General features: G+C 36.6%; 1 protein-coding gene across 1 annotated transcript in view; it reads left to right on the top strand.

The window, feature by feature from the left end:
• PTPN13 (protein tyrosine phosphatase non-receptor type 13) overlaps positions 1 to 25,035 on the top strand; it is a gene marked incomplete at both ends in the record, with an annotated part of 193,749 nt that overhangs the window by 106,881 nt on the left and 61,833 nt on the right. Inside the window, 7 exons of the mRNA XM_080697337.1 lie at positions 481 to 619; positions 1,425 to 1,577; positions 4,135 to 4,317; positions 5,762 to 5,924; positions 12,195 to 12,612; positions 12,738 to 12,832; positions 14,463 to 14,519. Of these exons, the coding sequence (XP_080553463.1) occupies positions 481 to 619; positions 1,425 to 1,577; positions 4,135 to 4,317; positions 5,762 to 5,924; positions 12,195 to 12,612; positions 12,738 to 12,832; positions 14,463 to 14,519 (1,208 nt within the window). The remainder of the gene's footprint in view (positions 1 to 480; positions 620 to 1,424; positions 1,578 to 4,134; positions 4,318 to 5,761; positions 5,925 to 12,194; positions 12,613 to 12,737; positions 12,833 to 14,462; positions 14,520 to 25,035) is intronic.

Raw genomic sequence — 25,035 nt, 5'->3', positions numbered from 1 at the left:
AAAAAAAAAAATAGGTCTAGGAGTGTAGCCCAGAAGTAAAAGGGCTTCCAGGAACTCCAGTACCACCAAAATAAATAAATAAATAAAATTAACTAAAGATTAAAGCTCTAAAGCTCTAAATAAGGAAAAACTATATATGCTAAGATCTGATAAGTTAATGTTATTTTCTTACTGTGCCTAATTTATAAATTAAACTTTATTGTAGCTATGTGTAGGTAGAAAAAAAAAATAATATAGATAGGGTCTGGGACATCCATGGTTCCAGGCATCCACTGGTGATCATGGAATGTATCCCCTACAGATAAAGGGGGAATTCAGTATTTCTGCCAATGGTTTATTGAACTCCTGTGCCTTTTAAGAGCTTAATAACAAGTTTAATAGTAAATAATCTTAGAAAGTAAATTTTTGTGCCTAAAAGAGAAAAACACCCCAAGATTCAAGATCAAAACCCAAGATGTTTGTGTGTCTTTCTTTTTCCAGACACACTCTAACCTGTCATCAGTATTACCTTCAGCTGCGAAAAGATATTTTGGAGGAGAGGATGCACTGTGATGATGAGACAGCTTTACTGCTAGCATCCTTGGCTCTCCAGGCTGAATATGGAGATTACCAACCAGAGGTAAGGTTTATCTTTTTCTCCAAGGCCACTTTTGTATTGGTGTCTGTATGCTTAGCATAGTTAAGAACTGAATGTGGTTGGAATGTTTGATGTTTAGATCTGAAGATCTGAAATTTTTTTAGACTATCTTGATGCCTAAAATGACCAAGCTGCCAGGCATGATGACACACACTTGTAATCCTAGTACTTGGGAGGCTGAGACATAAGGATCACAGATTCAAGGACAGCTTCAGCAACATAGCAAGACTCTGTCTCAGAATAAAAATAAAAAGGGCTAAGTTACAGTGTTTTGGAGTTTAAGTATGTCTAACACTTACCCCTTCTTCTCCCAAGTTCCAATTAAAAGAGACTTAAAACATAAGAGTTACTGGCCAAATATTGATTAAAGGGGTCTTCTGCCTTCCACAGGGATCCACACAGTGATGGCTGGGAGCATAACAAAGCTCACTGTGTAGACAGCTTACTGTGTGTTCAAAGCCTCACGTTCCTAAACATAAGCCACCTAAGAGGAAGTGAAGGGCAATGAGGGGTGCCACTAGAGCGACATCCTTCAGAACATCAATCCTTATAGTGGCATGAGACCTTTTAATGTTACTCTCCTGGGATTTGCCAATTAGTTCAGTCATTTTGCTTCACTGAATAGAAGAGAAAGGTTGATGCACTTTCTCTGAAATTTGTTTCTCAGAGAGAGAAGTAGAAATTTAATTATTTCATTCCTCAGCCAATGCAAGAACTTTAAGATAGAAGCAACAGGGCTCACTGCAACAAAAGGCAGAAACACTTACGGAAGCATTCTCCTTTCTAGGTTCATGGTGTGTCTTACTTTAGACTGGAGCATTATTTGCCTGCCAGAGTGATGGAGAAACTTGATGTGTCCTATATCAAAGAAGAGTTGCCCAAATTGCATAATACCTATGCAGGAGCTTCTGAAAAAGAGACAGAATTAGAATTTTTAAAGGTAAGCATGTGAGACCACACATGTTAAACAATGTAATTTTTTCAAAATAACAAGAAATATTGGAGCAAAAATTTTAAGTGCTAGTAACTAATAATATACATGATCTTATTTCATTTATCCCCAAATAAAATTATGGTGTTTCAGCTTTTATTTTGTGAAAGAGGGGACTGAGGTTCAAGGACATGTAATCCTCCCAAGGTCAATATCTACTATGTAGGGCAAAATTATTATTTGAACACATACCTATCTGGCCATGAGTGCTATACTTTTATCCTCTCACATTCTCCCAAAAACAATATACATTATATAGAAGAAAGATGCATTATATAGAAGAAACAATTAAGTTTTTGTTGACTAGCTGGATATGAGAGGCAAATTTACACTATTCTAAATTTTTACACTATTTCTAAACTCTAAATCCCAAGTACTGGGATTACAAGCATGTGCCACCACATCTGACTTACATTAGCATCTTTCTTTTTTTCTCTTTTTTTTTTTTTTTTTTTTTTTTCAGGTCTGGGGGTGGAACCCAGGGGCATTTGACCTCTGAACTACACCCTCTGCCCTATTTTTTATTCTTTTTTTTTTTTTGAAACAAGGTCTCACTAAGTTGCAGAGGTCCTCAGTAAGTAGCTGAGACTTACCCCGAATCGTGATCCTTCTGTCTCAGCCTCTCGAATGCTGCGATTACAAGTGTGCACCACCACACCCAGCTTTACTTTTTTTATCTTAATAGAACAACGTCTAAGGTTAGAGTTCATCCATCCATCACATTGCCTTTGTGTTGTTGTTGTTGTTTGGTTGTTTTGTTTTATTTTGGTGGTACTGGGGTTCCTGGAAACCCTTCTACCTCCAAGCTACACTCCAAGACCTATTTTTATATTTTTTATTTGGAAACACGGTCTCTTAAGCCAGCGCTGCTGGCTTCGAACCTGCGCGATCTTCCTGTCTCCGCCTCCCAAGCACGGGGATTACAAGCGTGCGCCACCACGCCTGGCCACATTGCCTTTGAAAGACATCTGTATTTTGTTTTGTAAAGCTGCTTTATTGAGGCATAATTTACATACAATAAAATATGCCACTTTTTAATGTTCAGTTCAGTGAGTTTTGAAAACAACATACAGTTGACCAGCCAGCCACTTATATAATCATGATAAAGAACAAGGATTAACAAACTGTGTTCTTCTTGTTTTGAAAGTAGTTTTATTGGAAATTGCTCCTACTCAATTTTTTACATTTTATCTGAATCTACTTTCACAGGACAACAGCAGTGTTGAACACTTAGTAACAGTAACCTTACAGCCCAGAAAATCTAAAATATTTACTGTCTGCTTCTTTACAGAAAAAGTTTGCCAACATCTACTGTAACCTTGCAATAGAATTGTTGGAATATATATATATATATATTTTCTTCGTAAAAAACTACTTTTTAAAGTGATGATTTCATAGTCCTTCTACCACATTCTTAATAATACTTGGTATTTTCAGTCTTTTTCACTTTAGTCCTTTAAGTAGGAAAGTAAGTGAGTAATGGTATTTTTAATTTGTATTTCCCTAGTTACTATTTATATTAGGCATCCTTTCATGTTTTAATTTGCCATTCATATATTTTCTTTGTTGATGTGTCCAATGAAAACATTTTGCCCAATATTCTGTCTCATTAATGTCTACACATTGCTAAGAAGTATATTCTCTTTATATATTCTGGATATAATTCCTTTGTCAGATATAGGTTTTACATATATTTATTTCTCATCTATTTGCCATTTATTTTTTTATTTTTTTGGAAGTAGAGCTTGAACCCAGGGGAAATCTACCTCTGAGCTACACTTCCAACCCTTTATATTTTTTGTTTTCAAAGAGAGTCTTACTAAATTGCTGAGGCTGGCTTTGAACCTTTAATCCTCTGTCTTAGCCTCCCAAGTACTGGGCTTATAGGTGTATGCCACTTCATCCAATTTAACACTTGCTCTTGATGAGAAAGTTTTTAATGTTTTTTTTTTGTTGTTGTTCTTCTTTTGATTGTTTTCCCTCATACTGAGGATAGAATCCAGGAACATTTTTCCTCCAAGCTACACCAACAGCCCTTTTAATTTTGAAATATAGTCTCACTAAGTTGCTGAAGGTATTGCTCAATTACTAAGGCTGACCTGGAATCTGCAATCTTTCCGTCTTCAGCCTCCCATGTACTGGGATCACAAATGTGTACCACCACACCCAGATTGGTTTTGTTTTGGGAGATCAAACCCAGTGAATTGTTATTATTTTTTCTTCTATGGTTCATGCTTTTCATGCCTCATCTAGATATCTTTGGCTAGACAAAGATTTTTGAAGTCTCATACATTTAGCACTGGCATTTAGCCTGTGACACACTTGAGCCCATTTTTATATTATCAGGTGAAGCAGGTGTTGAGATTTATTTTTGACATGTGGATCCAAATAATTCCAACAACATATGTTGAAAAAACTGTTCTTTTCACATTAAATAGCATTTGTACAAGTATAACTTCTATAATTTAATATCACCATTTATCAAAGTATGGTATTGTTCCAACAGGTCTGCCAAAGACTGACAGAATATGGAGTTCATTTTCACCGGGTGCACCCTGAGAAAAAGTCACAGACAGGAATACTGCTTGGAGTCTGCTCCAAAGGTGTCCTTGTGTTTGAGGTTCACAATGGAGTTCGCACCTTGGTCCTTCGTTTTCCATGGAGGGAAACTAAGAAGATTTCTTTTTCTGTATGTCCGTTTTAACCTCTTTTCATTATATTTTAAATGGGTGCTACCAATTAACAGTGTAACCCATTAACTGATTTTCCTTAAGTAAATTTTATTTATTTTTATTGTAATTTTTTAATTTATTTGTGCATTATAATTATACATCATTATGAGCTACAGGATAGAAGAGGCATACATGCACACATCATACATTTAGCCCTTCCCCAATTTCCACCTCATTCCCTTCCCTCTCTTACTAAACTTTAGATCCTACCATTCAGTAAGATGGACATGTCTTTTTTTGTTTGTTTTTGCTAACTTGTCTTAATACTATTTAACTCTTTCTTCTTAGTCTTAGGGAGTATTGTTGAGATTTTGTTTGTTTCTGGCTTTCTCTGGAGGTGATTTTTCAAAGCTTACAATGTATGCCTATTTGGTTATATGCTCAATTAACTTTAGTTAAATTATAACCAAGTTGAATTCTCTGTTGACACACTTATCTTAGGGTCTTAACTTCTCACATAGAGAATGTCCTCAAATGTTTTTAAGATAGTTAATTATCTTTATGCAAAAAAAAAAAAACTTGTCTAGCTTAAGAATGGATCCCTCATAACAAATATGTGAAACTCAGAGGTCCAGAGATTTACTTGATTTTTTTAAAGTGGTCGCAGGATTTTCTGAAGTTTTAAGTTTTAGTGTATACTTTCTATGGAGATAAAGATGGAAGTGATTTTTATAAAATATGTTTATGGAAGATAGTAAGCTCTAAAGACATATTTTGATATTGGACAGAAGGAATCTAAACACTAACGAGCCACCCAGCAGACTTCAGAGGTGAATCAAAAATATGTTCAGATGTTTATTTTCCTAATGGTATTTAGGGTCACTGACATTGCTTCTTATTTGAGCTGAAATACTCACCAGAATAATATTTATAAGGACATCAGGTCATGGTGGACTCTGGGTAATATTCAACCTAGAGAGCTTTGAAGTCAGCTGTAGACATATGGTTAGTTGGTTGGTGCTACTATGTCTGTAATACCTATCATTTCCTGATTTTCAATTTTAAAAAAGAACAGATAAAGTCTCACAGGTCTCATTGGCAACAGTGAAACCTAGAATTTAACAATGTTACTTTGTTTTTAATTGCATTTATTATACTTTATTTCTATTGCCAGATTCTATTTATGGCAAGTGGTACTGGTTTTCTATTTACAGTTGTAATATATAATCTCTATAATATGAATATATATGCAAGAATGTTCAACTTCAAATTTACAAACTTAATGGAAGCACAACTCTTATTATTATATATTTATTTTTCAAAAGTAATTACTTTTTAACTTTAACTTTTTACCCAAGGGAATAAATAATATCTCTATTATTTATAGTTTAGAGTTATTTTTCAATTTAAAAAAATCATAGGAAAGCATCCTAATTATGAATACCTTGGTTAATATTGTAGAAAAAGAAAATCACCTTGCAAAATACATCAGATGGAATAAAACATGCCTTCCAGACAGACAACAGTAAAGTATGCCAGTACCTGCTGCACCTTTGCTCTTCCCAGCATAAGTTCCAGCTACAGATGAGAGCAAGACAGAGCAACCAAGATGCCCAGGATATCGGTAAGGGGAGCAGACTGTTTCAGGTGACTCCAGATGCATGCGTGATTTTTGGCATGAATTTTGAAAGAACTACCATGTTCAGGATGAAAACTTAACACAGTATATATCTGTTAAATGCCTAAATCAAGACTATAAAGATGTCATGATCCACATTATGAGAGAAGAAAATAGTAAGCTGGTAGCCTGGAGAGGTGATACATGAAGTGGATTTGAAGGACAAAATAAAATAATTTAAGTAGGTTAGAGATAAATGGAAGGGCTTTTCAGATGAGGGAAAGAACATGGGAAAAAAGAAGGAGCAAGAGGAGTGGGTGCCCATGACAGTGGAGTACAGATGTACAATGTTGTGGGTGACAGATTCACCAGCTGTTAGTTACACCTGGGTGCATCCTTTTCTAAGACTGAGATTAGTCACCAGGCATAAAAGGTCAGGAAAGTAGTTTCACTCTCTTTTAAAATGAAACAAGCTGAGAAAAACTAGTACAGCTCTGAAAACATATTTCAATCAGAACTGAAACATTTAACGCACAGTATATAAGACCAATGTAGTGAGCAAAGCCATACAAAATCAATTCTGTATAGCAAATTCTTGCAGACTTAAGTAAAACCTGAAGTGTGAGACTTGAAAATTAGGGCTGGAATTGCAGCTCAGTGGCAAAGCATTTGCCTAGCATACCTGAGGCCCTGGGTTCCATCCCTGGTACCACAATACGCAAATAAACAAACAAACACTGATGACCTTTTGCTATGAAATATTTTCCCAACTTTCTCAAAATTCGCAACCTTATAGAAATGATTTTCTCATAGGATCAGACTGGGTTATGGTAACCAATGAATAATGTTTCCCACTTTGTTGTAATCAAATTGAAAAGAAAGCATATCTTTAAAAAAAAAAAATGAAGATTCTCTAACCCTACTAGATACTTGGAAAATCATAGTCTTTGAGAATTCATCTCTACCTACATTTTTTTTTAATTTATTTATTTTTTTTGGTGGTACTGGGGTTCCTGGAAGCCCTTCTACCTCCGGGCTACACTCCCAGACCTATTTTTACATTTTCATTTGGAAACAGGGTCTCCTAAGCCAGTGCGCGCGCGGCTGGCTTCGAACCTGCGCGATCCTCCTGTCTCTGCCTCCCAAGCGCGGGGATTACAAGCGTGCGCCACCACGCCCGGCTCTATCTACATTTTAATCAGCTTTCTTTACTAATGATTTTTATGCTTGCTAAAATATAATGCCCACTCTCCTTAAGTAATCACATACTTTTTATTTCCATGCTTTGCTTTGCTAAAAAAATTATATGCTCATATGTTTTCAAAGTGTAGTGAAATATGCCGGGCATGGTGATGCATACTTATAATCCTGCGCTTGGGAGGTTGAGACAGGAGATCACACAGGTTCGAAGCCAGCCTCAGCTACTTAGTGAGGCTCGCAGCAACTTAGTGAGATGCTGTTTCCAAATAAAATATAAAATAGGTCTGGGAGTATAGCCTGGAGGTAGAAAGCCTCGGGGTTCCACCCCCGGTACTACTCCCCCCAAAAATAGTATAGTGAAATATCAAACCTATTAGAGTTATTAGCATTTCTTCTTGTACTAATATTTTCTTCAGCACAAACCAGAATTGAGAAGTTGACAGTTATAAAATTATTTAATTTATTTATTTATTTAGGTACTGGGGATTGAACACAGGAACATTCTAAGTTACTTCCCAAGCCCTGTTTTGTTTTTAGCTTGAATAGGTTTTCACTAAGTTGTTGAGAGCCTCACTAAGTAAGTTGCTGAATCTGGCCTTGAACCTGAGATCTTCCTCTCTCAGCCTTCCAAGTACTGGGATTATAGGTATGTGCCACCACCGCTGGCAGATTTTATCATTGTAAATATAATTAGAGTAAAAAGGGTCAGAAGACAAAAATGTGAAGCTAGACTTCTATTCACAGAATTTCTCATACTAAAAAACAATACAGTTGAGTTTGTGTATCCCCCTATCCAAAATTCTTGGGACCAAAAGTATTTTTAATTTTTTAATTTTTTAGATTTTGGAATATTCATATATATGTAATAAGATATATTAAGAAATGGTCTCAAATCTAAACAAAATTCATTTATGTCCTATATATACCTAACACAGCTTAAAGGCGATTTTGTACAATGTTTTTGGTGTGCCTGTGTTTGAGCAGTGTCTGAGTCAGATGAGGTCAGGTATTAAAATTTCCACTTATAGTGTCATATCAGTGCTCAGGAAGTTTTGGATTGTGGGCTTTTGAGTAGAGGTACTCAATGTGTATGGTAGAGAAGAACATGAGTTCTGGAGTCATACTGCTATTGTTCAAACCAGGCTTATTACTTACAAACCTTTGAAGCCTTGCAAGCTACTAAAACTATCTACATTGGTTTCTCCAGCTATAAAATTATTATCATAATGGCAGTACTTACATCATGAGACTATTGCAAAGTAGAAATGAATTAATATATTTAGAGCACTTTAGAAGTGCCCAGTAAGCTGAGTGTGGTGGCACATGCTTGTAATCCCAGCACTTAAGAGGCTGAGACAGGAGGATCATTGTTCACAGACAGCCTCAGCTACTTAGTGAGGCCCTTTGCAACACAGTGAGACCCTGTTTCAAAATAAAGAATAAAAAAGAAAAATAGGGCTGGGGGTATAGCTCGGAAGTAGAATGCCCTTGGGTTCCTTCCCCCAGTAACACACACACAAAAAAGTGCCCAGCAGACCAGGCTAAAAATATAGGTTTGTGGTAGAGTGCTTGTCTAGTATGGATGAGGCCTTGGGTTCAATCCTCAGCACCACCACCAAAATAAAGGAGGAAAAAAATATATATATATTAAAAAAAATATATATATATAAAACATATATAATATATATATATATATATATATATATTCAGCAGAGTCAGAATTCTGTAAGTATTTTTTATTATTATTATCACCATCAATGTTGTTTTACCACTGTATCACTATTGTCTCTACTGGTAGGTAGTGGTTGGACTCATAATAATAGCAAAAGTATCAGCAGCAATAGCAGATAGTACTGTTATCAATACTATATGCTACTCTGCTGTCTACCACATGCCATGATATAGTAGTAGTAACACTGGTTTAATGGCCTTAGGACAATAACTGAATTTTTAGAATTTCATTTTCTTTATCCACAAAGAGGGAATGTTCTTCATATCTCTCAGGTAAGCCCCTAGGATCAAGATAACTATACATCCTTGAATTCATATGCCCAAAGCACTTTAAGATGGTATGATCTACTGTTTTCCAGATTTTTATAAATCTTCAAAGGAATAATTTACTACTTTAAATTAGGTTAAAAGTAGCTATCTACCTATTTATTTATCTGTCTGAACAAGACAGGAAGTTGTTGGGCTAAGAAATGTATGTGGCTTCTTTAACATTAGAGAATGTTGGTGCTGGAAAGAACCTGAGAGGCCAGTAAGTCCAAAATTTTACCCGTGAGGAAACAGACTGAGAGAAGACAATGTCTCACCTAACCACAGAGTAAAAGGTCAAACTAAGTTGAAATCCTGATCTCTTAATTCTTAGTGCAGTACTCAAAGAACTATTTGCAAAAAAATAAATTAAGAAATAATCACTTATTGATCACTATTTGTAAGTAGTAAGTACTGTGAGATAACAGAAGACATTAAGTCCCTCTCTTCAAAAGAGCATGAGATGAGCCGGGCGTGGTGGCGCACGCTTGTAATCCCCGCGCTTGGGAGGCAGAGACAGGAGGATCGCGCAGGTTCGAAGCCAGCCGTGCGTGCTGGTTTAGAAGACCCTGTTTCCAAATAAAAATGTAAAAATAGGTCTGGGAGTGTAGCCCGGAGGTAGAAGGGCTTCCAGGAATCCCAGTACCACCCAAAATAAATAAATAAATAAAAATTTTTTAAAAAAGCATGAGATAAAGTTGACAATATAAAGCAGTACAAAATGGTACAAAGGACTAAACAATAGCAGAAACAGAAATTAAGAAGTATGACTTACAGATTGAGTGTGGAACTAACCTTTGTTTGAAACCAACCTAATGTTTGAAACATTAGTCTTAGGATACAGGCCATTTTCCTACACTGATGGCCCATGCTGGAGACCTGCCCAGGTGGAAAGCAGTGGGACAGGCAAGACAAGGGGATGGCTTATGCTTCTATTCCATCAGCATATGGAATAGTTTAGGTCTGTTTAATAGTTGGCTATGAATAGATTTGAATAGCATAAACCCTGATATGTTCACTAAACTGACTGGCCTTACTGCCGCCATAGTTTGCTCTACATTTTCCATAGAGATTAAGAATTCAATTGGGTATAAAGGTATTTACTGTAATTGAATCTGCATAAGATTCCATTTTCCTTCTTTGGACATCAAATGTGTTTATTTAAACTTTATTCTGGTGCATGAATATTAAAATTCCTCAATGTAAGTGAAAGAGGCTCCCAAAGATCCAAATCAGCAATCACTTTACACTTTCTTTTTAAAAGGTATTTCCCAGATGTTTTACCAAGTGGCAACAGTTTACTCTGAATAGAATACAACACAGAATTTCTCCTTTCCAAGAGGGACCAGCCACTGGGTATGGTGGTGCACGCTTGTAATCATAGTACTTGAAAGGCTAAAACAGGAGGATTGCAGGTTCAAGACTAGCCTAGGCCACCTAGCAATACCCTGTTTCAAAACAAAAATAAATAAATAATGAATGAATAAATAAATAAATAAATAAATAAATAAATAAATGGGCTGAGAGTGTACCTTGGAGGTAAAATCCCCCTGGGTTCAATCCTTTTTATGAAATAAATAAAAAATTTAAAAATCCAAGAGGGACCAGCCTTGTGATTTAGTTTGCTTGATTTTCTAACAACCTAATCAGTTTAAATTTTGTGCTTCTAGTCCTCTATTGACATATGATGCAAAGCTTTAAATCCTTTTATGACATAAATAGTCAAGCCAAGCGTGGTCGCTCACGCTTGTAATCCCAGCATTTGGGGAGGCTGAGACCAGAGGATCATGGTTCACGGACAACCTCAGCTACTTAGTGAGGCCTCCGCAACTTAAAGATCCTGTTTCAAAATAAAGAATAAGCCGGCGTGGTGGCGCACGTTTGTAATCCCCGCGCTTGGGAGGCGGAGACAGGAGGATCATGCAGGTTCGAAGCCAGCAGCGCTGGCTTAAGAGACCCTGTTTCCAAATTTTAAAAAAGTATAAAAACAGGTCAGGGAGTGTAACCCAGAGGTAGAAGGGTTTCCAGGGACCCCAGTACCACCAAAAACCATAAATAAATAAATAAATAAATAAATAAATAAATAAATAATAAAAAATAGGGCAAGGGGTTTAGCTCGGAGGCCGAATGCCCCTGAGTTCCATCCTCAGACATGCAAAAAAAAAAAAAAAAAAAAAACCCACTAAATTTAGACTGACATAAAAGAAGACTTTGGACTTGTCTTCAGTAGTGAAAGGAATTTAAGCATAAACAGATCCTGTGCCCACTGGTCATATTAATTTATAGACACTGAAAAAGAGAAGATTATAGTATTTGATTCTCCCATGTCACCTGTTCCTCAGTTAAATCCTGAAGTCAGCAAGGTGGAAAGGTGGGAATTGGCATAGTAGTGAAATAACAACAATAACAAAAAATGCCTTAAAAACTCTTGTTTTATTTTTGTAACAGCACTATTGAGCCATAATTTATATAACATACAATTGCAAAGTGTACGGGTCAGTGGGTTTTAGTACATTCACAGTGATATATCCTCAGCACAATTTATTTAATTGTAAATATATAATAATCTGGGACGTTTTCTCTGGGAAACACTCTCCTCTGCACAGCTTCTTTTTCAGGCTTGTCAGCCCATCCATACTTCATTTCTCCCTCCCCATCCTTGATTTGCAGATGTTTTAGCAGAAACACCAGAGTTGAAATTTTCTCATTTAAATGTCATTCTCATTTCTAACTAAAAGCTGTATTTGGGGTCAGCAGGCCTAAACTTCACACATCAGCTACAAGAGAATTGTTAGATGAAGTGGAAAATGCTGAGCAGGCTATGGCTGAGCGAAAGCTCAAAGGATGGAGAGATGGTCTGAAAACCAAGATCTTCAGCCCTTCTTTTTCAAACCCTTGATTGTCACACAATAAAAGCTATGTATTTGTGAAGACAATCAAAATTATTAAAAACTGCATGCTGTTTTTTACTTATTAAAATAACTCTCATAAAGGTACTGCGGTGTTTCCCTCATGTAAAGCCATCCTATTTCCTTGTAGAGAGAGCTTCGTTTAGGAGCCTGAACCTCCAAGCAGAGTCTGTTAGAGGATTTAATATGGGACGCGCAATCAGCACTGGCAGTCTGGCCAGCAGCACCCTGAACAAACTGGCCGTGCGACCATTGTCAGTTCACGCTGAGATTCTGAAGAGGCTCTCCTGCTCAGAGCTGTCGCTTTACCAACCATGGCAGAACAGTTCAAAAGAGAAGAGTGACAGAACTTCCTGGGAGGAAAAGCCTAGAGGGATGAGTAAATCATACCATGATCTCAGTCAGGCCTCTCTCTACCCTCACCGGAAAAATGTCATTGCTAACATGGAATCCCCACCACCAACCGTGGTGGAGTTGGCGGGAAAACCCTTCCACCAGATGGCAAGATCTGATACAGAATCTTTGGCAGGACTCACAAAGCTTAATAAGTAAGAACATGATTAATCCAAATTACATATCTGTAAATTCTACATTTCCTACATTTGTTTTTATTATTTTCACCATATTTTTTTTACACTGACAATTCCCCTCCTGCCTTCCTTTTCCTCTTTAGTTCAAAGTCTGTTGCAAGTTTAAATAGAAGTCCTGAAAGGAGGAATCAGGAATCAGAATCATCAATTGAAGACCCTGGTCAAGCATATGTCATAGGTCAGCATAAATAAGCTTGCCTTCTTTCTCCCACACCTCATGCTCCTAGTGACGTGAACAGCACCAGGTTAATTACCAAGAAATAATTTGGGTTCCATGTCCTCACTGATAAAACTGTGACTACAAACTTAAAAGTTACCAATAGAAACATGGGATTGCTTCATGACATCCACAATTACTTAGCTTCCTCTTGGTCACAGTAGCCATGACCGTCAGAGCGAAGCAGTCTCTTGCCATTGGCTTCTGTCACCTGCCCTTGGGTTTTTCTTATGAGCCTGTGTGAGTGGACTCTTACTATGCCCTATTTTTTGAAATTCAAAATGTAGTTGGGCTGTTTCCAACCTTGCAGAAATTGAATAATCTCTAAAAACTTAGGTATTTTTATGAAATGTGCTAAGGTTGATATGTAAAATTTCTTGATTGATTCAAGTTTCTTTAGTTTTCACAGCTAGCTATTAGGGGCTTATTAATTATTTCAGTGTAGAAGTTGTGCATATATGAGAGTGTGCACGCACACACATATATGTTTATATCGCTGAGCACTAACTTAACAGGTACATGGTTCAGGTTGTGCATTTATGGGGGTGTATGCACACACATATATGTTTATATCCCTGAGTACTAACTTAACAGATACATGGTTCAGGTTTCCTCTGCCTCATGAGTCTTTAAAGGAAAATGTAGTGACGTCAGTCTTTTAGAGGAATAGGCAGAGATCTGAACTACTACTGAAAATATGAAGCTAAAGAGACAAAAGGGAAGCAAGGTTACCTTGCTTTACCAAATACTGTTGCTTTACCAAATACTACCTATTACTTAACTCTCTCCTGAGGCCTCAGATTTAGCCTTAATTGCCTAAAGTTTAAAAGTATGTTTTCTTTTTGGATTGGGGGTATGTGGGGTTAAGGAAGTCAAAAGAGGAGGACCTATGTTGGAGTTGATAAATATTTATGGAAACAGCATTACTTTATTAATGTAGGCATCCACAACTTCCAGAGATTATACTACCACTGATATTTAAATGGAATCTGTTAAAAAATTAAAACAGATAAAAGACAAGATTTTTCCTCTAAGTAACCCTATATTGTTCAAAATAATATAAGAGGAGACTGATCAACCTTTTAAAAAATTTTCAAAGTATATTTACATATAATGAGATTTCATAGATTCTAAGTTATTTTCAGTATGAAGTCTTTGTACTATATGAAAATTTCTCACAGGTCAGAAAAGTAGTAAGTATCATGTAGGAAAACATATAAAAGCTATTCATAAAAGAAAATTTATTTTCTTCATTTTTATTTAATTTTTTATTCATATTGAATATTGAGTTTGTATTTGGACAAATGCTTTAAAAAAGCTTGTCATCTCATATTTGACATAACAAAATGCCAGTGATAGAAACAACACATTTGTGTTTAAATTTATGTTCCAGAGCAGGTTAATAGGCTTAAACTACTGTTTAAAAGTAGTAAATATGCCCATTGTAGGAAGACATATTTTTCTCAGTGTAAATAAAAGAAAATGTTACTGCCTTAATGTTTTATTGAGTTTTATGAATTTGTCAGAAGAAATTACTTCTGTAATACCTGACCATTTTATAAAATGTCTAATAATTTAATTTATACCACAGGAATGACTATGCATAGTTCTGGAAATTCTTCATCCCAAGTACCCTTAAAAGAAAATGGTAGGTTTACAAAATGTTTTCCCCCTCATTTTCATGATACCCTTTCTCCTTTCTTGAGCTTTATATGATAGACTTGGACCTATAAATGGAGACCCTTCAACTTTGTGCCAATAACTTAAGCTTTACACTGGAGTCAGGAGAGCTGTATTTGTCAGCCTCTTGGTGTTGTGAGGGAACCTGTGATATAAGCTGCTTTGATGAAGTAAATAAACACATTGCAGATGAGAAGTCTAGTTAGAAAGCTAAGACAGTAGTTTAGGTGAGAGATCATTTTCACTAGAAAGAGTTTCATCTTATCAGAGACGGCTAGGCTATTTTAAAGGGATGCTTGAGGAGAATCTTCAAAGGAGGCAGAACAGTGAAGATAAGTTTCCAGATTAAGAGCATAGCATGCTAGGAGACAAGAGAGGAAATAACAGATCCTGGGAGCAGCAGAAGTCTCAGTGTGGAGGCATGTGGGGGTCAGGCAAAGCTTGAGAACCATGTAATCTTATCTTAAATATTATGGGACTTAAACGTCAAGATTTATATTTAGAAGAAATCTTAGAAACAAGAGAGAAAGGAGACTGGAAATGTGTGGTGGCCTGAGTCAGTGAATCCTAAGTTTCTAGAATTTAGTTTGAAAGTACTTTCAAGTATATTATTTTATTTTTTCAACAGTTTTATGAGTAGAAAAAATGTTTTATTTCTACCTTTCCTCCAAAAATGGTTCAGAGTCATAGACTCAGAGTCCAAAAATGGAACTAAAATTTCTGATGAGAATGAAGCAAATGTGATAAGTTTATAGCTAAACTTCAGGAAGTTGTGAGTTTAGTTCTAATTTCCATTATAGCAAAGGCAAAATGGAAGGCTTGAGAGTAATGGTGTACCTTATGGAAACAGAGTTTTTGTAGGTCAAAACAGTCAGACACCAAAGTGCTACTTTATATAATCTTATTCTATTAATAGGAATACACATGGATATATATGTATATGTGTAGATATATATGTATACATACATACACACACACTAATTCTTTAAGAAAGGAAATCTTTCCTGGAAGTAAAATTGTTTTCAAAATTTAAAACATACATCTTAAATACTCAGCATTTTAATAAGTGTTTTTCTTTTTTAATCCCTATTTTGGATGTATCAGTCCTCGAAAAAGCTGGGACATCTCATTAAAGAAAAAATATTCGTTTAATTGATGCACGTAATCATATATCTTAATGGAGTACAAGATGGTAGAAGCATACATGCACTCATCCCTCATTTAGCCCTTCCCATTTCCCACCCCATTCCCTCCCCCCTTCCTCTTTCTCATGTTTGGCTTAGTGATTGACTCTTATATGTTTGTGAATGTATATCACGTACATTAGGGAATTTTCCTCTTTTTCCTCCCAACATCCTCAGTTGAGTAACCTTATTTGCCTACCTATGGTTTTCCCTTCCTTATCTAGAGTTCCTACCCATTTTCTCCTTAGCTTCCAAATCTGATTTTTTACTTTTTGTGACTGACTAATCTCATTTAGCATAATGTTCTCCAGTTCCATCCATTTTCCTGCAAATGGCATAGTTTTGTTCTTCTTTATGGCTAAGTAAAATTCCATTGTGTACATATCCCATAGTTTTGTAATCCATTCATTTGTTGATGGATATCTTGGCTGGTTCCATAGTTTGGCAATTGTGAATTGTGCAGCTGTGAACATAGATATGCATGCATTAGTTCGGTAGTTTGGTTTCCATTCTTGTGGGTAGATACCCAGAAGTGGTATTGCTGGATCATATGGTAGGTTCATTCCCATTCCTCTGAGGATTCTCCATACTGTTTACCAAAGTGGTTGCACTAATTTGCAATCCCACCAACAGATTTTAGAGTTCCCACTCGCCAGCATTTGTCCTTGTTTGTGTTTTGAATGGTTGCCATTCTAATTAGAGTTAGGTGAAATTTCAGGGTAGTTTTAATTTGCATCTCTCTGATTGCTAATAATGTTGAAAATTTTTTCATACAAGAAAAAATTATTGATCACATACCTGACCCAGGTGCATAGTTTTCTGATAAACATTTTACATGGACTAAACTTAGAACATCTGTATACCTAAAATAGTTTTTCTATTAACCTGTCGATACTGCTAATAATCATTGACTCACAGATATAATAGTTTTTCTATTAACCTGTCCATACTGGTAATTATTATTGGCTCACAACTCTGTTTTTCTGTTAACCTGTTCATTCTGGTAATAATTATTGGCTCATAGTTCTTGAGTGTTCTTTACATTCTAAGCACTGTTCTAAGCACTTTACATTTATTTCTCTTTTAATTTACACAACAACCCTAAGAGGGGGGTGCTGATGCTATTTCCATTTCATAAGTGACAAAGGGCACATAAAGAAGTTTGCTGTTCAGGTCACAGAACTGGTGCCAAGTGGGATTGTTACCTGGATGTAGACCGGCTGTTTTCAGAGCCCATGCTCTACCCACACTTTACACTGCTCCCTAGCATGACAGTGCAGAACTGTTAGTAGGTATCATGTCTCCCTGCTAATAAGCTCTTGACAGAAATAGGATAATAATCTATCCAAGGAGAAGAACTTACAATGTGTTTTAACTTACAGTCTGATGGAAAAAATGTAAATTCACATTAGATATCTAATGAGCAAGTGCAGCCTTTAATAGTTTCTCTGTTGAAATCTTTAGAATCCTCATCTCTCCCTGTCCCTCCTCCAGCCCCTACAGAAGGGCCAATACACTTTTCTATGGAAGTGCACCCCACTCAGCTTGCAGGCAAAGCTGTGATTCCTCAGAATGCTGTTCACACCTGCCTAAGTATGCCAAATAAGTGCCTTGTTAAGAATCAAGTTTTCACATAATAGAACATGGCAAACCTGTATTTTCCATATAAAAACAGGAAGGGTCAGAAAGTTAAATAAATAACTTGCCCTCAAGTCAAATACAAGACTTCTCATTCTTATTTCATTGATCTTCCTGCTGAATGAGATCACCAGATGAGAGTTATAAATGAACACCACTTATTACTGCAGCAAGGATGAATGTATCAAATTCAGTTTTACTTTTCATGGCCTCAAAAATCCTTAAAGAATGAGAAACCTGAAAGAGAACATGAAAGAAAAATGTCAGTTGTATTGTAAACTTTCATTTGAAACAGATATGGAAAAGATTCAAATCCCATGATAGTAGGGAGTTTTTTTAAGTTCCTCAGCCTTCATAAACATACCTTTATAGGATTTTTCATGAGTCAAATAAAAAATGTTAACCTTATCCAAGAATTATGCCCAGTTTCTAGTTTTACTGCAATTATTATAGAACAGTTGAGAAATAACTTTTAGCTAAATGTGTTATGTTGTGTTCTAAAGTGTCCAAACCACAATGGGCATGGTGGTACATGCTTGTAATCCCAGCGCTTGGGAAGGTGAGACAGGAGGATCACACAGGTTCAAAGCCAGCCTCAGCTACTTAGGCTCTCAGCAACTTAGTGAGATTCTGTTTCCAAATAAAATATAAAATAGGTCTGGGAGTATAGGCCGAAGGTATAAAAGCCCCAGGGTTTCACCCTCACTACCACAAAAAATAAATAAAGTGTCCAAACAATAAAATGTATGCTAGTATTTTATGAGGTCACACATAGGACTCTTAGCAAAAACAAAATGCAAAAAAAAATTTATAAAATAAGTTATTCTGATTCACAGTAACATGGTTCAAATATTGAAATAAAATCTTTCCAATATTACAGCTAATTATTATCTCTATGATCAATTTTAATTCTAGGTAATAAGGTATATATATATAAATAAGATTTTAAAACACACTTTATTGAGTCAGATACCAAGGGTTATTGTAATTTCAAATGCTAGTTTTCCTTCCAATAAAGCTTAATTGAGTACCTATATTAACATTAATTATAATTAAAAAGTCCAAAATACCTATAAAGGATTGAACAGATATGAGAATTAACTAGAGGCAGAAGATAGGCAACTAAATTGAGGACCGAAGGAAACTTATCCAATCCAGGCCCTTTTATTCTGTGGATGACCTAGATGAGTTTCAGAAATGTTATGTGGTCCCAGTTGACTTAGCTGATAAGTGCTGGCTTGGAAATAAAACTCCAAAATTTTAGTGCCATACATATCACTAGAGTATGTAACATATTAAGTAATAGAAAATGAAAACTAAAGCCGGGTGTGGTGGCGCACGCTTGTAATCCCCACGCTTGGGAGGCAGAAACAGGAGGATCGCGCACGTTCGAAGCCAGCCGCACGCGCTGGCTTAGGAGACCCTGTTTCCAAATAAAAAATATAAAAATATGTCTGGGAGTGTAGCCCGGAAGTAGAAGGGCTTCCAGGAACCCCAGTACCACCAAAAAAAAAAAAAAGGAAAGAAAATGAAAACTAACTCTTGTTCTTACACTAATTATGGTCTTTCTTCTCTAGTAAATTCTCTACCAAAGCCTCCCCTACCAACTCTTCCAATCAGTGGCATGGAGTTACCAAATAGTGACTAGGATAAATTATGAAAATTAATTTTTTACAGAAATGGCTGACTTATAGTTTCGGTTGTCTTTCCCTACTTGCTTGAAGTCTTTTCCATCATAGCTTTGGCATTGTTAGAATCATGATCCTGCTAGGTAATGCAGTTAGTGTACTCACATAGTATTAACTTCAGCTTTTCTACCTGGGTACTGCATATGTCCACATGAACATCATGAGAGATGAGCGAAGCAGCTTTAGAACTAATGGAGAAAGGGTGTACATCCAATTTCTAAGCTGTACCTGGGTCAATTCTTCTCAAGCAGTTTCCTAGGTAAATACCATTGGGAAAGGCACCATATTATTTAAAGAACTAGGAATTCGGGTTGAGGTTCTTTTCACTTAAAATATTCACAAAATGTGCTATGATGTTTATTAATAGGAAAAGGAAATTAAGGATTTAAAAATAAGTTATTTGAATATTAGTGCTTTTTATAATAATTAAAATAAAAATGTCTTGGTAGGAAGGAAGGAAAGGAGGGAGAGAAGGAAGAAAGAAAGTCGGGAGGGAGAGAGAAGGGGGAAAGGGAGGCGTGGATTTTGAGCATCTACTATGAGAAAAGTACTGATGAAGACAGTGTGTAAGCAGTATTGTCTAGTAATGTGCAGCTGCACAGCTTGCTTTCTTCTACCTTCCACATCTTTAAATCACTTCTTGTATCACCAAGGCTGAGAGGAGGAACTAGTGTTCCTGTTCAAAAAGAATGGGTTGCAAAGTTCCTCTTTCTAATCAAAGGTTCCTTCAACTGCCCCTTCTCAAATCTTGCTTTCCAGACGTTTCCCCTGAACACTTTCAGTCTCTTGCCATCTTGTCTTTTAAGACTGCCTTAAGTTGTTGTAGTATAGTCATCTCTATGTTCTGCTTACCAAAATCCTACCCTACTTCCTTGAAGGCTCCTTTACTTCCTGCAGAAAGAAGCCCCCCCCCCTTTCTGAAGTGCTTTTGATACACTTTGAAGTCTTTATAATACAGCTATTTCTCTGTGTGTGTGTGTGTGTGTGTGTGTGTGTGTGTGTGTGTGTGTGTGTGTTTTACTGGAGATTGAACCCAGGGGTATTCTATTCTCTGTGTTGCACTCTGGCCGTAATTTATTTTTTATTTTGAAACAGTCTTGCTTATTTGCAGAGGGCCTCACTAAATTCTTGAGCCTGGCTGCAAATCCTCCTGTCTCCCAAGTACTGGGATTATAAGCATGTACCACGGTACCCAGCTTCACTGAGAGTATTAATGGCATTTCTTTCATAGGAAAGTTAGAATTTTGCTTTTATCACATTCACTGTGCTAGCAGCTTTCATAAAAATTACCTCATTTTACTTCCCCAAAAAAGCCTAGTGACAGACTCGGACAGGAAAGTTGCTCAGTAAATATTTGGATAGAATTATTGAATGAATGAATGAATGAATGAATGTAAAATTACAGTAGTGGTTTCTTGAATATAGAAAGCCTTGTTGTTTCTAGTTAGGAAAATAAAATGCATACATGTATATGAATCAGACAAGGAATATAATCAATACTATTTGTGCATATGTTGGAAATGAAAATAAATTAAGTGGAATTTCTATTCTTTGAATGAATATCTTTGACTTCTAAAAGATATTCCATAGAAATATTGACTAAAGATAAGAACACTGTATAAAGCAAGTAGACTTTGTCTTCACAATGGTAACAAAAGCTTACATTTAAAACCTACCAAGGGCCAGGTGTGGTGGCGCACACTTGTAATCCCCGCGCTTGGGAGGCAGAGACAGGAGGATCGCGCAGGTACGAAGCCAGCCTTGCTGGCTTAAGAGAACCTGCTTCCAAATAAAAATGTAAAAATAGGTCTGGGAGTGTAGCCCGGAGGTAAAGGGTTTCCAGGAACCCCAGTACCACCACCAAAAAACAAACAAACAAACAAAAAACCCTAGCAAAGAGCCAGGCATAATAGTACATACTTCTAATCCCAGCATTTGGAAGGCTGAGACAAGGAGGATCACAGTTAAAGGATAGCCTCAGCTACTTAGTGAGGCTTTTTGCAACTCAGTGAGACCCTGTTTCAAAATAAGGAACAAAAAATAGGATTAGGGGTATAGCTCAGAGGTAGAATACCCTGACTTCCATCCTCAGTACTGAAAATAATAATAATATTTTTTAAAACCTAGCAAGAGCTGGGTTCAGTGATGGACTCCTGTGATCCTAGCAGCTTGAGAGGCTGAGGTAGAAGGACCACAAGTCCAAGGCCAACCTCTCCGCAACTTAGAGAAGACTTTCTCTCAAAATAAAATAACATAAAAAGTAAAAGGTCTGGGGAATGTAGCTCAAGTAGTAGAATTTCATCAGTACCCCCTTAGTTGGAGGGGATTGCATTCCTAAACTGTAAGAAAAAGAAGAAGAAAAGAAACCCAGACTCCAACCCTAGCAAGATTCAAAGTAAAAGTACCTTTCTGCTGCTAACTGGGAAAAGGAATAGAATAACCCAGAGCCATTATCCCCACCCAAACCTAGTTTCTTTTCCTTCTTCCTTCATTTTATTCTGTCTGTACTGCCTAGGAATTTGCTTTTCTAAGAACTACATGCATTTGGACTTTCCAAGTCCCATAGAGTAGTGAATTATCAGTTTCCAAGTATCCTAATTTCTAGGCAAAAAGTGTTTAAATCTGAAGCTTGGAGTGAGAGATGGAAATTCAAAGCCATTGTTACCACTTAATCACTTTACAGAGTACTTTGTCTCTTACCACCTTACCATTGTGTTCAAACAGTTCACTAGCTGGGAGTGGTGGCATACACAAGTAATCTCAGTACTTGGGAAGCTGAGACTAGAGGATCGCAGTTTCAAGGACAACCTCAGCAAGTAGTGAAACTCATCAACCTAGTGACACCCTGTTTCAAAATAAAAATAAAATAGATCTGGGGGTATAGCTCAGGAGTAGAACACCCTGAATTCAATCATCAGTACCACAAAACAACAACAACAAAATCTACAGGTTACTGATTTTAATTCTTTTTTTTTTTTTTTTGGTGCTGGGGATTTAACCCAGGGGCATTCTACCTCCAAGCTACACCTCCATCCCAGTTTTTTTTTTATTCTTTATTTTGTCTCACCAGGTTGCGGAGTGCTTCACTAAGTAGTTGAGGCTGGCCTCAAACCAGATCCTCCTGTCTCAACTTCCCAAGTATTGGGATTACAAGCCTGCGCCACCACGCCCAGCTAATTTTAACTCTTAATGTGGGCTCTTTGCTCTTTTACTTATCTTACAGTTATTTTTTCTGTTTTATTTTGTAATTTTTCTAGCTAAAAACTAGAGCAAATTGTCTATTTTAGAACAAAAGAAACTTGAGTATTTAGATAATGTCATTAAAGTAGACCTTATATAATGAATGGAGTCAGGTATGGTGGCACACACCTATAATCCCAGTACTTGGAAGGCTGAGTCAGGAGGATCGCAGGTTCTAGGCCAGGCTGCACAATTTAGCAAGACCTTGTCTCAAAAATAAATAAATGAGCCGGACGTGGTAGCACATGCTTGTAATCCCAGCACTTGGGAGGTAGAGACAGGAGGATCCCAAAGGTTCAAAGCCAGCCTCAGCTACTTAGGCTCTCAGCAACTTAGTGAGACCTTGTTTCCAAATAAAATATAAAATAGGTCTGGGAGTATATCCTGGAGGTAGAAAAGCCCCTGGGTTCTAACCCCAGTACCACAATAAGTAAGTAAGTAAATAAATAAATAAATAAATAAATAAATAAATGAGTTGAGCATGGTGCCGCACGCTTGTAATCACAGCATACAGGAGGCTGAGACAGGAGTATCATGGTTCATGGACAGCCCCAGCTACCTAGTGAGGCCCTCCACAACTCAGTGAGACCCTGTTTCAAAAATAAAGAATAAAAAATCAGGCTGTGTATGGCTCAGAGGTGGAATGCGCCTTGAGTTCCATCTCCAGCACTGAAATAAACAAACAAACTTATACTAAAATGGTACTTAAGATACAAGGATAGGAAGGCTGAAACAGGAGGATCGCATGTACAAGGCCAACCTCACCAACTTAGTGACACCCTCAGTAATTTAGGGAGACCCTGTTTGAAAATGAAAAATAAAATTAAAATGAAAAATAAAAAAGCCTGGGGGTGTAACTCAGAGGTAGAATGACCCTGGATTTGATCCCTAGTACAAAAATAAAATGAAATGGCAGTCGTGGTACACACCTATATTCTCAGCTCCTCCAGAAGTTGAAAAGGATCACAAGTTCAAGGCCAGCATGGCAATTTAGTGAGACCCTGTCTCAAAATAAAATTCAACAAGGGCAGGGGGATGGCTCAGTGGGCGGACACCTCCCTAGCATGCAAGAGGTACCAGATGGAATCCTCAGTACAACAAAAAATAAGCAAACAAAAAGGTAGGTACAAGGTGAATTCCCTCCTGACAAGAAATGATTGTTGTTTTTGTTTTTTCAATCTAAAGGAATTTATTTTTAGAATATGAAATAATCACATTTATACCACTGTGTATTATATAACTATTACCCGCTTTTTTTAAACATTAATACAGTTTTAGTCCATGGATGGTTTGTTGGAACATACAGAAGGAAGATTATGTTTATAGTGATTTAGTTGTTACAGAAATGCATATGAAGATTTAAGGAAATGCTTGTTTATGATTCAGAGAAGCTGTACTATCAACTTTCATGAAGCTTCAGTATGCTTGAGAATTATATAAGGAGTTGAATTCAAAACTTCAAATTACAAAAATATATTTCTTATTTTACCAAACTCACTACCACTACCACTTTTAGCCACAAACTAGTTTGTACTATCAGATTAATTAATGCTAAGAACTTTTGTTTATGCTTAAATGTTTAAATTGCTGAGGCTAAGACAGGAGCATCACAGGTTTAAGGCCAGCCATAGCAACATAATGACACCCTCAGCAACGTGATGAAATGCTCTTTCAAAATAAAAAATAAAAAGGGGTGGGGGTGTTACCTAGAATGTTTCTGGGTTCAATCCCCACTACCAAAAACAAAGATACTTGAGTTGCTACGTAGCTGAACTAACTTGATTAACATGGCGATTAAATTTCATATTGATTGGTTTACTTAGAAAATATTTGTGAATGATTGACTCATTTAAAAAAATACTTAATGGAAATTAGAAGAAGTAAATTTCAGAGCCATGCTTGGTGGTACATGCCTGTAATTCCAGTACAGGAGGCTAAGATAGGCAGATTATTGATTGGAAGCCAGCGTTAGCAATTTAGTAAAGCCCTCTGAAACTTAGTAAAACCTTGTTTCAAAATAAAATAGGGCTGGGAGGGTATAGTACCACACACTAAAAAAAAAAAAAAAAAAAAAAAAAAAAGTAAATTTGGGTTCTGATGCTAACATTTATTTTAACTAGTAAATCGAGGTACTTATTGCAGGCATTTCTCTGGACAATGCTGCCAGCTATAATGTTGAAGAAGTCACAAATTGTTATTCCAAATCTGTAACAGTGACTGAATATTTTTTGAGAGTAGATGTGCTAGACAAGTCAGTGTGATTTTAAAAAGCAGATTCAATGTCTGTTTGCTATTTCACTCAAGAACTTACTGAGAATATTTTGCTAATTATAAATTAAAATGTCAGCCATTAGAAGGAAATTCCGTGTGTGTGTGTGTGTGTGTGTGTGTGTGTGTGTATGTGTGTGTGTTACTGGGATTGAACCCATGGCCTTGCAAATGCTAAGCAAGCACTGTACTCACAAGCTACACTTGCAATTCTTTTTTTTTTTTTTTTTTTTCAGGCCTGGGGATTGAACCCAGGGGCAGTCTACCTCCAAGCTACACACCCAGCCCTATATTTTATTCTTTATTTTGAAACAGGGTCTCACTAAGTTGCCCAAGGCAACCTTGAAATTGAGATTCTTCTGCCTCAGTCTCCGGAGTACCTAGAATTACAGGCATGTGCCAAGCTTGGATAGAGGGAAATTCTGAATCTATTGAGTATTGTCAAAATCAGAGCCAACTGCAAAGT

The sequence above is a fragment of the Muscardinus avellanarius genome (assembly GCF_963383645.1).
Source record: "Muscardinus avellanarius genome assembly, chromosome: 6".
NCBI classification, from domain to species: domain Eukaryota; kingdom Metazoa; phylum Chordata; class Mammalia; order Rodentia; family Gliridae; genus Muscardinus; species Muscardinus avellanarius.
This window is presented reverse-complemented; position numbering and strand designations above follow the sequence as displayed.